The sequence below is a fragment of the Pleurodeles waltl genome, chromosome 9 (genome assembly GCF_031143425.1).
Source record: "Pleurodeles waltl isolate 20211129_DDA chromosome 9, aPleWal1.hap1.20221129, whole genome shotgun sequence".
NCBI lineage: Eukaryota > Metazoa > Chordata > Amphibia > Caudata > Salamandridae > Pleurodeles > Pleurodeles waltl.
Genome location: NC_090448.1, coordinates 743,654,577 through 743,670,508, shown reverse-complemented (window position 1 = coordinate 743,670,508; position 15,932 = coordinate 743,654,577). Strand labels below are relative to the sequence as shown.

General features: G+C 43.6%; 1 protein-coding gene across 13 annotated transcripts in view; it reads left to right on the top strand.

Moving 5' to 3' along the window:
- Positions 1-15,932, top strand: part of KAT5 (lysine acetyltransferase 5) — a 623,375-nt gene that overhangs the window by 353,284 nt on the left and 254,159 nt on the right. For 5 of the 13 annotated variants that reach the window (XM_069207861.1, XM_069207865.1, XM_069207864.1 and 2 more), the window contains one exon: positions 14,654-14,764. The exons of 4 other annotated variants lie outside the window; for them this stretch is intronic. In XM_069207861.1, coding sequence (XP_069063962.1) covers positions 14,654-14,764 — 111 coding nt within the window. The remainder of the gene's footprint in view (positions 1-14,653; positions 14,765-15,932) is intronic. 4 more of the 13 variants (XM_069207867.1, XM_069207866.1, XM_069207862.1 and 1 more) reach the window with 1 other exon arrangement.

Genomic DNA, 15,932 nt, shown 5'->3' with positions numbered 1-15,932 from the left:
TGGTGGTCTCCTCAAATATCCCAGTGGACTGTCTGCTTGGAAATGACCTGGAGTCCTCAGCATGGGCTGAGGTAGAGCTAAAAACCCATGCAGCCATGCTGGGTATCCCTGAACTGGTGTGTGTGAAAACAAGAGCACAATGCAAGGCACAGGGTGAAAAAGTAGAGCTGGAGTCTGGAAAAATGGCCCAGCCTACCAAGAGAACAGGAAAGTCAGTTGGGAAACCAACTGCAACACAGCAAAAGAAAGGGAACCTCTCTTCTCAGGAAGAAGTTCTGCCCTCTGAGGGAACTGAGCCTTTGGAACTTGAACCTTATCAGGTTGAGCTCTTAGGCCCAGGGGGACCCTCAAGGGAAGAGCTGTGTAAGGGACAAGAAACCTGTCCCTCTCTTGAAGGCCTTAGGCAGCAAGCTGCTGAAGAGTCCAAAGGCAAGAAAAATGGAACACATAGGGTCTATTGGGAAGATGGGCTCCTGTACACTGAGGCCAGAGACCCCAAACCTGGTGCCACTAGGAGAGTGGTAGTGCCTCAGCTGTTCAGAGAGTTCATCCTAACATTGGCCCATGACATTCCCCTTGCTGGACATTTGGGACAAACCAAGACGTGGGAGAGGTTAGTCAACCACTTCTACTGGCCCAATATGTCCAACATGGTTAAGGAGTTTTGCCTCTCCTGCCCCACCTGTCAAGCCAGTGGTAAGACAGGTGGGCACCCAAAGGCCCCCCTCATTCCACTTCCAGTGGTGGGGGTGCCCTTTGAAAGAGTGGGTGTGGACATAGTTGGTCCACTGGAACCTCCCACAGCCTCAGGAAATATGTATATCCTGGTAGTAGTGGATCATGCTACCAGGTATCCTGAAGCTATTCCCCTTAGGTCGACTACTGCCCCTGCAGTAGCCAAGGCCCTCATTGGTATCTTTACCAGAGTGGGTTTCCCTAAGGAGGTGGTGTCTGACAGAGGTACCAACTTCATGTCAGCATACCTAAAGCACATGTGGAATGAGTGTGGAGTGACTTATAAATTCACTACACCTTACCACCCACAAACTAATGGCTTAGTTGAGAGATTCAACAAGACATTAAAAGGCATGATCATGGGGCTCCCAGAAAAACTCAAAAGGAGATGGGATGTCCTCCTGCCATGTCTGCTTTTCGCTTACAGGGAGGTACCACAGAAGGGAGTAGGGTTCTCACCCTTTGAACTTCTGTTTGGTCATCCTGTAAGGGGACCACTTGCCCTTGTTAAAGAAGGCTGGGAGAGACCTCTCCATGAGCCTAAACAGGACATAGTGGACTATGTACTTGGCCTTCGCTCTAGAATGGCAGAGTACATGGAAAAGGCAACCAAAAACCTTGAGGCCAGCCAACAGCTCCAGAAGTTTTGGTATGACCAAAAGGCTGCACTGGTTGAGTTCCAACCAGGGCAGAAAGTCTGGGTTCTGGAGCCTGTGGCTCCCAGGGCACTCCAGGACAAATGGAGTGGCCCTTACCCAGTACTAGAGAGGAAGAGTCAGGTCACCTACTTGGTGGACCTGGGCACAAGCAGGAGCCCCAAAAGGGTGATCCATGTAAACCGCCTTAAGCTCTTCCACGACAGGGCTGATGTCAATCTGTTGATGGTAACAGATGAGGATCAGGAGGCAGAGAGTGAACCTCTCCCTGATCTTCTGTCATCAGACCCAAAAGATGGTACAGTAGATGGAGTGATCTACTCAGACACCCTCTCTGGCCAACAGCAAGCTGATTGTAGGAGAGTCCTACAACAGTTTCCTGAACTCTTCTCCTTAACCCCTGGTCAGACACACCTGTGTACCCATGATGTGGACACAGGAGACAGCATGCCTGTCAAGAACAAAATCTTTAGACAGTCTGACCATGTTAAGGAAAGCATCAAGGTGGAAGTCCACAAGATGCTGGAATTGGGAGTCATTGAGCGCTCTGACAGCCCCTGGGCTAGCCCAGTGGTCTTAGTCCCCAAACCTCACACCACAGATGGAAAGAAAGAGATGAGGTTTTGTGTGGACTACAGAGGGCTCAATTCTGTCACCAAGACAGATGCTCATCCAATTCCAAGAGCTGATGAGCTCATTGATAAATTAGGTGCTGCCAAATTCCTAAGTACCTTTGACTTGACAGCAGGGTACTGGCAAATAAAAATGGCACCTGGAGCAAAAGAAAAGACAGCATTCTCCACACCTGATGGGCATTATCAGTTTACTGTTATGCCCTTTGGTTTAAAGAATGCCCCTGCCACCTTCCAAAGGTTGGTGAATCAAGTCCTTGCTGGCTTGGAGTCCTTTAGCACAGCTTATCTTGATGATATTGCTGTCTTTAGCTCCACCTGGCAGGATCACCTGGTCCACCTGAGGAAGGTTTTGAAGGCTCTGCAATCTGCAGGCCTCTCTATCAAGGCATCCAAATGCCAGATAGGGCAGGGAACTGTGGTTTACTTGGGACACCTTGTAGGTGGAGGCCAAGTTCAGCCACTCCAACCCAAGATCCAGACTATTCTGGACTGGGTAGCTCCAAAAACCCAGACTCAAGTCAGGGCATTCCTTGGCTTGACTGGGTACTACAGGAGGTTTGTGAAGGGATATGGATCCATTGTGACAGCCCTCACTGAGCTCACCTCCAAGAAAATGCCCAAGAAAGTGAACTGGACTGTGGACTGCCAACAGGCCTTTGACACCCTGAAACAGGCAATGTGCTCAGCACCAGTTCTCAAAGCTCCAGATTATTCTAAGCAGTTCATTGTGCAGACTGATGCCTCTGAACATGGGATAGGGGCAGTTTTGTCCCAAACAAATGATGATGGCCTTGACCAGCCTGTTGCTTTCATTAGCAGGAGGTTACTCCCCAGGGAGCAGCGTTGGAGTGCCATTGAGAGGGAGGCCTTTGCTGTGGTCTGGTCCCTGAAGAAGCTGAGACCATACCTCTTTGGGACTCACTTCCTAGTTCAAACTGACCACAGACCTCTCAAATGGCTGATGCAAATGAAAGGTGAAAATCCTAAACTGTTGAGGTGGTCCATCTCCCTACAGGGAATGGACTTTATAGTGGAACACAGACCTGGGACTGCCCATGCCAATGCAGATGGCCTTTCCAGGTTCTTCCACTTAGAAAATGAAGACTCTCTTGGGAAAGGTTAGTCTCATCCTCTTTCGTTTGGGGGGGGGTTGTGTAAGGAAATGCCTCCTTGGCATGGTTGCCCCCTGACTTTTTGCCTTTGCTGATGCTATGTTTACAATTGAAAGTGTGCTGAGGCCTGCTAACCAGGCCCCAGCACCAGTGTTCTTTCCCTAACCTGTACTTTTGTATCCACAATTGGCAGACCCTGGCATCCAGATAAGTCCCTTGTAACTGGTACTTCTAGTACCAAGGGCCCTGATGCCAAGGAAGGTCTCTAAGGGCTGCAGCATGTCTTATGCCACCCTGGAGACCTCTCACTCAGCACAGACACACTGCTTACCAGCTTGTGTGTGCTAGTGAGGACAAAACGAGTAAGTCGACATGGCACTCCCCTCAGGGTGCCATGCCAGCCTCTCACTACCTATGCAGTATAGGTAAGACACCCCTCTAGCAGGCCTTACAGCCCTAAGGCAGGGTGCACTATACCATAGGTGAGGGTACCAGTGCATGAGCATGGTACCCCTACAGTGTCTAAACAAAACCTTAGACATTGTAAGTGCAGGGTAGCCATAAGAGTATATGGTCTGGGAGTCTGTCAAACACGAACTCCACAGCACCATAATGGCTACACTGAAAACTGGGAAGTTTGGTATCAAACTTCTCAGCACAATAAATGCACACTGATGCCAGTGTACATTTTATTGTAAAATACACCACAGAGGGCACCTTAGAGGTGCCCCCTGAAACTTAACCGACTATCTGTGTAGGCTGACTAGTTTTAGCAGCCTGCCACAAACCGAGACATGTTGCTGGCCCCATGGGGAGAGTGCCTTTGTCACTCTGAGGCCAGTAACAAAGCCTGCACTGGGTGGAGATGCTAACACCTCTCCCAGGCAGGAATTGTCACACCTGGCGGTGAGCCTCAAAGGCTCACCTCCTTTGTGCCAACCCAGCAGGACACTCCAGCTAGTGGAGTTGCCCGCCCCCTCCGGCCAGGCCCCACTTTTGGCGGCAAGGCCGGAGAAAATAATGAGAATAACAAGGAGGAGTCACTGGCCAGTCAGGACAGCCCCTAAGGTGTCCTGAGCTGAGGTGACTCTAACTTTTAGAAATCCTCCATCTTGCAGATGGAGGATTCCCCCAATAGGGTTAGGATTGTGACCCCCTCCCCTTGGGAGGAGGCACAAAGAGGGTGTACCCACCCTCAGGGCTAGTAGCCATTGGCTACTAACCCCCCAGACCTAAACACGCCCTTAAATTTAGTATTTAAGGGCTACCCTGAACCCTAGAAAATTAGATTCCTGCAACTACAAGAAGAAGGACTGCCTAGCTGAAAACCCCTGCAGCGGAAGACCAGAAGACGACAACTGCCTTGGCTCCAGAAACTCACCGGCCTGTCTCCTGCCTTCCAAAGATCCTGCTCCAGCGACGCCTTCCAAAGGGACCAGCGACCTCGACATCCTCTGAGGACTGCCCCTGCTTCGAAAAGACAAGAAACTCCCGAGGACAGCGGACCTGCTCCGAGAAAAGCTGCAACTTTGTTTCCAGCAGCTTTAAAGAACCCTGCAAGCTCCCCGCAAGAAGCGTGAGACTTGCAACACTGCACCCGGCGACCCCGACTCGGCTGGTGGCGATCCAACCCCTCAGGAGGGACCCCAGGACTACTCTGATACTGTGAGTACCAAAACCTGTCCCCCCTGAGCCCCCACAGCGCCGCCTGCAGAGGGAATCCCGAGGCTTCCCCTGACCGCGACTCTTTGAACCTAAAGTCCCGACGCCTGGGAGAGACCCTGCACCCGCAGCCCCCAGGACCTGAAGGACCGGACTTTCACTGGAGAAGTGACCCCCAGGAGTCCCTCTCCCTTGACCAAGTGGAGGTTTCCCCGAGGAACCCCCCCCTTGCCTGCCTGCAGCGCTGAAGAGATCCCTAGATCTCCCATTGACTTCCATTACAAACCCGACGCTTGTTTCTACACTGCACCCGGCCGCCCCCGCGCTGCTGAGGGTGAAATTTCTGTGTGGGCTTGTGTCCCCCCCGGTGCCCTACAAAACCCCCCTGGTCTGCCCTCCGAAGACGCGGGTACTTACCTGCAAGCAGACCGGAACCGGGGCACCCCCTTCTCTCCATTCTAGCCTATGTGTTTTGGGCACCACTTTGAACTCTGCACCCGACCGGCCCTGAGCTGCTGGTGTGGTGACTTTGGGGCTGCTCTGAACCCCCAACGGTGGGCTACCTTGGACCAAGAACTAAGCCCTGTAAGTGTCTTACTTACCTGGTTAATCTAACAAATACTTACCTCCCCTAGGAACTGTGAAAATTGCACTAAGTGTCCACTTTTAAAACAGCTATTTGCGAATAACTTGAAAAGTATACATGCAATTTTGATGATTTGAAGTTCCTAAAGTACTTACCTGCAATACCTTTCGAATGAGATATTACATGTAGAATTTGAACCTGTGGTTCCTAAAATAAACTAAGAAAAGATATTTTTCTATATAAAAACCTATTGGCTGGATTTGTCTCTGAGTGTGTGTACCTCATTTATTGTCTATGTGTATGTACAACAAATGCTTAACACTACTCCTTGGATAAGCCTACTGCTCGACCACACTACCACAAAATAGAGCATTAGTATTATCTATTTTTACCACTATTTTACCTCTAAGGGGAACCCTTGGACTCTGTGCATGCTATTCCTTACTTTGAAATAGCACATACAGAGCCAACTTCCTACAGTCCTCCTATATGTAACACTAAAATTCAGTTAGAAACACCCTGCAAGGACAAAGGCAGGTTGTTATTGGTCATAAACGGGGATGCACAAGCATTGTCCTTGCATCGCGTTTTCTCCCTTTCATGTGTTCCACAGTGTTAAATGTTGATCAAACAGACCTATCAGACAGGATGTGATAATGTGGTATCCAAAGGATGTCCACAGCCCCCACCCTGCATATTCCTCTGAGATCAGACAAGTGTTCTCCACACTGTCAACCTGTTGTCAAGGTCCGGAGAGGAACTTCACACTTCAGTCAGACCAAATATTAGACTGGGCAGTTGCTGGAGACAAACTGCAAATTGGCCTCCAGCAACTTCAGGCAGGGTAAAAGTAACTTTCTCAAAGTTATAGTTCCCTGATTTTCTTTTAATAAAAGCTGACTTTACTCTTAAATTAGATTTTTAATAAGTATAGAACATAGGTATTTGAATTGCGCCTGTAGCTGGTACAGGGTAGAAGATGTTGATTAAAGCATATAATCCATAGCTTGACTTTTCCTATATGTCAGCTATAGCCTAACCAGTGACAATGTCATTTTGAGGCTAGTCACTGGGGATTGTGCCATTTATAATGTCACTCATATTCCATGCTTAAATATCATGCACTCTTCCTTTTGGACAGCAAGATGTGCTTACAGCTGACAAAGGCAATATTCAGAATTGCGTTTTCATACCCATCAAATGGTAATTTTGACATGTCTGTGCCACAGGGTTAAATCTGCTGCTGTCAGGATACTCAAGGTAGGCCTGAAGACATGTTTTCATTGCCACTGTGCTAGATGGCATGATTGCTGTTGCAATCCACAAGTGTCATTTACCTTTCCAATGCATGTACACCATATACTGTGGCCTTGTAGGAGATTTAAACATGCCATTCTGGTTTTAAGCCAATTTCAGCCTGTTTTAAGGTTCGAGCATACAAAGGATAACCGTGTCCCAATGTTAGAGGTCATGATTGCCAACAGGTGTGTCCCAAAAAAAAATACCAGGGGGTGACCACCCAAAAAAGTTCACTTTCAAACATTCAGGATAATTTCCGGTACACTCTCCTCCTTCAAGTCAAGCATTGCTGTCTAGGCCTTCCTGTCAGAAAAAGGATTTCAGCTCCATATACTGGCCCATATTTCATCAAGTTCTACAATTTATTAGTCGTCTGAGATTTCTATTTTCATTTTGACAACATAAGACATCTATGCCTCCATGCTCAAGGACGACCTTGAGGACCATGGCCTCTTCAAAAAGTCACCAGTCCTTACTCATTCAACTGAAAATATCTTATACTTAATTTCCTCTAATATTTACAATAAATTGGTAGAGCCATCTTACCACTCATTTGGATGGACTACTTTCTATTCCAATTTAGATTACTCTTAGCTTCAGGTAGTTCCCTTCAGGCCTTCCAGCACTAAGTTGTGATCCTGGAAACTGATAAACAGTGAGAACACGGAAAATACTCTCCACCTTACCTGGACCATCAGAAGATTTTTACACAACTGTCACCCACTGTACTAAAACTATCAGACAAAAATGCACCTGTGACTGAACACCTTAAATTTAGGAGAATGTCCTATGGTATATGGTGCACTCCTGAACTGAGGGAACACAAACAGTGCTGCAAGTGTTTGGAGTGCTCCTGACAATGCTCTAAACTAGAATCTGCCAAAGCCATTTGAAAATCAGCCCTACGTATCTACCAAAGAAACATTCATCAAACTTAACAAAAATGTGACTACTTACATTGAAGAAAATAAACATTCTTCTTGTGAAATTTGTATTTTAGTCAAGTAATTTTCTCATTTCACCGCTTGCTCCTCGTCTATTCAGTCAACACTGTCATTATGCAAAACCAATCAATTTAAAAAAAAAAAGAAAAGATCAAAACCATCTTGTTGATTTTGCCCCAACCCCGTTTGATTCCCTTAAATTCATCAGTGAGATACTCACCACAAAGAACAACTAGATCTTGGCTAGGTTTGCCACCAAAGATACCACAGATTGAGTCAAAGCTTTGCATTCTATAAAATCTGGGGTCTCCTGAAGACCCTGGCCCAGATTCCATTATCTCCTCCAAAATTGATCTTCTGAGTGCCTCTTTTGCCACTTGGTTCAACCTGTCCCTTACCACAGCAGTCTTCCCCTAGGCCTGGAACACACCAGCGTGTTCCCTTTTTGAAGCCCTCAGCTGATCCAGTTATATTATTAAGGTACTGGCCTATCTTGTTTTTCCATTCCAGACTCTTAAATGCCCAATCAGCATCTTACTTTGAGCAGAATGAATTATTAGATCCCTCACAGTTAGGCTTCAGAGCACCCCAGCTCTGATTGCCATGCTGGCTGCCATTGATATTATTATGCATAGTCTGGACAAGGGCAGACTTGCTGCTTTTATGCTCCTCGATGTGTCTGCAGCATTCAGCACAGTATCCCAGGCCATACTAATCACTTGTCTGCATGATATCTGAGTCTATTCAAAAGCCTTACAGTGGTTTCCTCGCCAGCAGATCCCAATCAATATGTCTCTCTCCACATATGTCTAAGCCCACCACTGTCACTTATAGAACATATAGATGGCATGTGACTTTGATATTGTACCATACTCTGGCGACATTCAACTAATCCTCTCCATTGCTGAAAATCCTGAAGAGACTGAAACTATGTTCCTGAATTGTAAATGGGCTGATGCTAGATGAAATCAAATTATTTAAAGCTTAATGGCGTTAAAATGCAGGTCATCTTATTTGGGAAGGCAATCACCTTCCAGTCCACAGACTGGTTACCAGATCAACCCTTCTTTTCTGCCTTCCCCATCTGAGTCAGCCAGGATATGGGTGTCATCATGGACAACCCGTTGTCCATGAAAGAACAAGTGGCTCTGTTTGCAGAACCTACCACATACTATGTGCATGATGTTTAAGGTTTTCAGATAGTTCCACCTGGGATGCCGTAAGCAATTATGCACGCCTTTATAAGTCTGCTGGAATACAGCCACTCCCTTTATGTGGGCATTGCTGATACCTACTCGCCCCGTGTGAAATGTCCTACATCATGCCTCTTTGACTCCCATCCTAAAAACCCTATATTGGCTGCCAGTGCATAAACATGCTATCTTATATGTTCCTAAAGAGTGTGGACCATACTATATTCGTAGGGCAGAATTTTCTTGTAGAAGCCATCTAGAGCCCTTAGATCCTCCATTCAGGTTATGGCTTCTATCCCCAAATCTGACATTTGAGAGCAGTGATCCCTCCTTTTCCTTTCATGCAGTCCACCACTGGAACATACTTCCTGTGCCTCTCCATCTTACCACCAACTTCTTTAGCTTTAAGAACCTGCTAAAACATGAGCTCTTCTAAATGTGTCTAGATCTTCTGCTACCCTCTCTTGAGTAGCTGTCAGCATGGCTCTTTTCTCTTAATTGCGATTGCACCATGATACATCGCCAGGGATGATATAGCGCATTACAAATCCCATTAACTTAACATACCATCACATCCATCCACCATTTGCGTTTGTCGCAGAAGGAGCTGGGAGCACCAACTAAATTCAACATAGATGGTTGTTCTCATGGTGGATATTGTCATAGCACTAGTGGTAATTCTGTCTTAAATATTTAATTTTAGTTTTTAATATGCTTAAAGGCTGTTTTGTGATCTGCTCAGCTTTCAGGATTATAAATTTATATATACCCGAGAGCTCTGATCTGCCTGAAAGTAGCTTCTTTATTCCAGCTTTCGTTCCAACACATCTTATAGAGTATAGCTTTGGTGTCATATTCTGAACTTGGAGCTATACAGGTCTGTATGAGATAGAGAAGTTACTCATATGTAAAAAAACAAAAAAACAAAAACGAAAAAAAAACCCTGTAACCTCCTTTTATGGTGACACCTTGCCTGACTTCTACATCGATTGTTGATGGCAGACAGGGAGAGGATACCTATCTTATATCACATAAATTAGAGAACAAAAAACATTCATCAGAAAGCTGGCAGTTCTCCTGACCCTAAATAAGACGGACTGACGGTCAGTGTTGCGGATAAGATACTTTGTTTCCTTTTCGACAGCATGCCATGTCCTCCAAACTGATGTTCAGAGTATTTAAAATAGGCACAATGAATAAAGGTCAATTTCTGTCAAACTCCTGCAAACTTATTTCACACTAGCAGTAGCTTCCTAATCAAATAGGGTGACATATCAAGATGATACTGTTGTCCTGCCACAAACCATAGCAGCTATGGCCACACAGTATCAATTATGCACCCAAACCATGTGTTTCTGTTCAGAGTCTGTCGCAACATTTTGCTGAATCCTCTCACTAATTTTCACTTCCTCTTTGCACCAAACAGACGAGTTCATACTTCTAGCTTGTATTTGTTTAGAGGATGATCTTGGCAAACGTTGTAGTCACAAGTTATTCATAAAGTTGCATATCTTTTTAAAAGCAAAGGTCGTGAACTTTTCTTGCTCTGTTAGCAAGAACTTGGCATGTGAATTCTGCTTGCAAAGGTTGTACATAACAAATTGCTCCGCTAAAGTATGCCACTTGATATGAATTGTGTTAAACATAGCACTGTTTTACATTGTGTTCTTCCAGATAATACGAGTAGTAATGGGTGTGAAAAATAAACTGTTACGATTAGACCATGGTAATGATATTTTTAATTTCTGTCTGAAGTCTCATTACCCTTTTTTCTTCTTTGAGGATTGGCAAACTAAAAACACTGTCTACCCATGGGGAAGAAAAAAACGATTTTTGCATTCGTAACAGCCATTAGAAATGGACATTGGCCAGTGATGACATTCATTACTCTCCTTTTCAATTTACAAATGGGTGGTTTTCCTTATCTTGGAGAGTGCTTTCTCAGAGTCCTGCAATTTATTGTACAACATACTCTCAGCAACGCCATGATTTTGTTTTTCTTCCATGTTTCTTCCATTTTTACTGTGCTTCTTGGTCTCCTCACAGCAGTCACTTTTATTTCCGTTTCCCAATGGCTTTTCCTCTTTGTCCTTTACACTCCTTAACTTGTTCACTACTTCTTTCTGTCTCTTTTACCTTTCTTCATTTTTCTCTGCTGCATCCATCTCTCCTCTGCAGCTGACTCTTCTTTTTTTTGTTTTTTCTTCCACTCCTCCCAGTTGTCTAAGCTGTCTTACCTCTTTACCTCGTCTCTCTCTTCTTGCTTTTTCTTTCACTCTCTATCCCACCCTTCTTCTGTACCTCCCCATACAAGACTCTATCCCATCAGCTTGAAGCCTTCACCTAATTTCACGCTCAGTTTTACTCTTCCCATCCCTGTCACTCTTGCTTCCTCACGCTCACACTTTCGCTATTTAACTTACCACCATCTGTACCAAGAGAAGACGTTTGTTTCATTAAAACATAAGTCTCAGCAATAGCAAACCAATTTATGATTAAATTGAATTGTTGAAATAAGAACATAGTTTTTATTACTACTGACTTTGTGTAGGAAAAGTATGGATTTGATAGAGGGAGCTGCTGAAAGAAATGCCCAAGGACATGTATGCAGGGGTACTGGTTACAGTGCCGCTGTCAGGCTATATCCAGCAGATGTGAGGGCACATCACTTATCCACAGGTGGTACCCCTGATGCTGTTGACTGGACTCAAATTTATGATTAAGACAGCCCCAAAGACTTTTACTAAAAATCTGTGTTAAACTAACATAATGTTTGGTTTCTAAGATCACAAGCCTATGTACGTTAAAATTTGCTGTGCAGCCATACAGCTTGCTCAGTGCATTCATCATGACCTCACATATGTGTCTGATGACTTCTCAGACAATATAACTAATGTTCTTTACATTTGATCCACTTTGGTGGTGAAAAGCAGTAGTATCTCTGCCAGTTAATATCCTTGCACTTTGTTTTATAGAGAAGACAGACTGCAGTACCACTATTCATTAATAGATTTCCTCAATAAAAATATACAACGCTGAAATGCTGCCAGGTGTTAGATTTTATCAAAAACATAGCAGAAAGGCTGTGGTTCCACAAACAATTAATAGATGTCTTCACTACGTTTACATTTGGAAGTCTTTAATTCTTCAGCCAAATAATGTCATATTGTGATGGAGTGTAGAGCCAACTTGCATGAACTAATAACGTTATTACTTATATTAATGTGTAGCTTACAATATTGTAGGTGTTTTGAGAACTATTTGATGGATATTATGCCATTGTAAGTGAATACGACACAACACATCATGGGTATATGACAACATCCTTTGGGCATACCATGGCACTTTAGGAAGTCAGGCCTTTTTGAAGATAATTTGCCATTTAGCCCTTGTGTTTATCATTACCATGTGATATCTGTTGTGACATGTAGTAGTTGTCAGAAGTACAGCAGAATGTTTTCTCATGAACACTGTAAAACAATCTTCTGATGGTTGTCAGGCACTGCATTCAATTTCAAATATCCCTGATATGGGTAACATCAGTGATATAATTGGGGATTTTATCTGCTGTGTCATGTGTCGTCATTAGTAGTGAAGTTATAGAGGGAGGTCTTATGGTTACGGATACTTCCATTAACAGGTTTAAAAATTCAGTGTTTACTTGTAACCGATGTTGATTCTTTTGCCAACATTGGCCATTCATTGTATCGTGGACCTGTTTGCCTGTTTGGTGGACTCACGTTGGGGCAGAGTGAGGAACCTTGTACCCAAGAATGGCCAGGACACATGTCAGAGGCATGGTTAGTTCATTATTAGCCTTTGGCAGTTGGTGAACCAGTGCTCCCCATCAAATAATTGTTCAGCTAAAACGAAGATACTAGTGAGGACCAGTACAGACAAGGTGAGCACATCTCAACCCAAGAGGGATCCAGAATACAAACTCAAGGGTTGAAAGCATGTGAGTCTAAATCCAACAAATGAATTATTTTTATACTTATGAAGAATAACTTGGGGAGGAGTAGGTTAAAGAAACCTGAAATAATAAGTTGCAGGGGACAGGGTGATCTTTGACCACTTCCTTTATGCAGTATAAATAGGCATGCCTGAACATGTCCTGTAGGCTCTTGGTCACAAGTCATCTGTTTAGGTTTTGGTTAAAGGTTAAGCACTGTGCATTACTGAAACCTCTGTTCCATGGATTCAAGATGTAGAGTAAGTGGGTGCAGTTACACTCTCTGGCCACTGTGTTTCGCGTGTGCATGTGGGGGTCATGCCTTGTAGATCCGATCAGTGAACACAGGTTTCGACAACTCTGAGCCTCCTCCTTGTGCAGGCTGAACACTGGCCGTAGTACCATTGTGCACATTTAGGAGTTATTTAAGCACCATTCAGAGTTGTCTGCCTGCTACTGCATTAGTGGGAGGTGATGGACCGAGCCCTGAGGGTAGTGGGGATCAAGTGAACAATGCTGAATAGCAGGTTTTGAAATAGAGTGCAAGGGATTAGGCAGAGGCAGAAGAGTGAGAGACAATAATCTGTTTTGCACTCTGTTGTAAGGTCATGACATAAGCAATGGAAGAATACAGCTCATCCAATCAAAACACAGAGACATAAATGATCTTCTAAACGGGACAAACACAAGAATAGGGAAGAAAGCCATCCAATCAGGAACATGGAACTAAGATTTAGACAAGAAAGCAATTGAATCATCAGCAAGGGGCTATTAAAACAATAGATCTCTTGCCAGCCAACAGCTACAGTTGTCTAAAGATGTGACCTTAAAGGCACACTGAAATTAGATATGTTTTCCACATGCCAAATTTGGTTTCATTCCATCCATATTTTTTTCTTTAGCTAAGGCTAGCAATTACATGTTTCCCTTAAGGAGTTTAAATATTTTCCCTTTTAAAGTTCCTGTCCTTGACTAGTCAGCACAACACTTTATAGGGTTGAATTTATATTATATTGTTTTTCGGAAAGTTATTTGCATATTCATCTGAAGTGGCCCAAGTTATTATCAAAACAAGCAATATTTGTCTTTTGTTAAGTGGGGGATAACCATAATTACAGAGGAGCTATCACAATATATGCCCATACCTACATTCAAACACACAAACACCCACTCTAAAGCACCCACAAACCCTCCCCGGGCTATTAAAGATTACTATGATTAATTGAGAAGTTCATGTCAGCTGTTACTGATTACAAACAGCTTAAAATTATTCTAAACAGTGTATTTTTGCCATGGACCTCTTGGAAAGTATTCTGGATAAATTGAATTTCAGACAAAAGGAGTTTAGTATTCCTTTTATGTTAAGATATCTGGTTGTCGACAGAATATTGGCAAGTGTTCTGAGACATGTTACTATTGAGAGGAGAACCCTTAATAACTTTTCAAGAACCTATTTTGTACATGTTTTTAACTGAACCTGTGGAAGGCAATGGACGTTAGGATGTTTGAAAGATAACCTGAGACAGCCATTATGCCTAAATATTTTCTCAGTTTTTCCCAAGAATTTATTTGAATTCTGAGTGCACACACCACTGGCTGATTTAGGGGTAGGCACCTTTAGTCTTGACACATTTCAGATGTACCAGGACAGTAATTGTGCAGATCATAAAGGAGACATTAGTCCTTCTGTTAAGGACTATCACATATAGAGGTTTCAGAAAGTGCACATGTATCACTTGCTTTAACCCATTCCATGCTATGTGGTAAATTTTCCAAGGTTGGTTCATATTTTTTTACTCTCATATGTTCTTCTTTTTCCCCCTTTCACCAAATCAACAAAAAAAAAATCAAAAAATCTCTATGTACGCCTCTTCTGAAGCGGCGCTGGCCGACACCTTTCCCCACCACTGGATCACGCTTTTTGGCATCGGCACCCCACCAGGAAGCAGCAGCTGCACCGATCTCGCAATACTTGGCATGCTTGGAAGAGGCACGTTAAATCCTTCTGTTATTGTTTTTTGTTTTCTGAAGAGGCTATAAACTTTATAAAAACTTTTTTCACAGAGCTTATATTTTCCTATTGCAGCCATAATTCTTCAAAATTATTCCTAAACATTTTATTTTTCTCTTTAAGATGAATGCATTGTGAATCCTTATGCTTGCACAGGAAAAAACAGCTCGTAGCATTATCACCTTATGAAACATTGAAAAGTGACATTTCATTTAAATAAAGTAATTTAATGCGAATGAATTTGAAAAGAGACACTTGACTGTTGATGCGCAAAGCTAAGGTTAAATCCTCCTATTTGCACAGCATGCTCGAGAGGTTGCACATGCTGGGACCTTCCTCTTCCATACTGTGGGGGATTAGGAATTTACACCTTGTACAATGAACAAAATATTAATAAAAATACTCATGTCATTTAATTTAATTTGTCCTAACACATTGTGGTTTCATACATAGCTTTTCAGAAATATTAGGTTTCAGATATCCATTTGTTGTTTTATGCTTGTGGAGCTCGGGCAAATATTGTTAGTCAAAGAAGGAGACTGTCATTAATACGGTTGTCTAAAGCATTCTTAGGCACCTGTTTGTGCTGTTGTGGCTGACAGTACGTGGATGCTTGCACTGAAAACATGTGCATCATACACAAAATTCTCAATTTCATGTTCCCATCAGGAAAGACATTTGGCAATTCTTCTACTTTATGATCCTAACCTGTAGCTGTCTGAGAAAGGTACAGCCATATTATGCCTAACATACTTTGTGCTTAGATATTGCGGTTATGGAAGCATATCTGCCCCTGAAAGAGATTCTAGTGTACCTATTTGGATAATTGGTTGATTAGGAGTTGTTATAATCAACTCGAAAGACACTGAGGTAACGTTTTGTGTTGTCTTTATTCTTAATGCCCAAAACAAACATGAGCGCCGAGACCGCGTCTCTCCCGTAGCTTCACCTCTCTCCAACTGCCGTTCTGCCTCGCTCGAGCCCCCACTGCACGACCGAGGCAGTCCGGGTTCGGCACGCATCAGCGCGCGCCGAAACTGAGCATAACATATTATCTCCTTTTTTTTTTTTTTAAACAACCAGAACAACTTACATCAATAAGCAGGAAATACATAAAAGCATTGAATAACCTAGGCATTACATAACA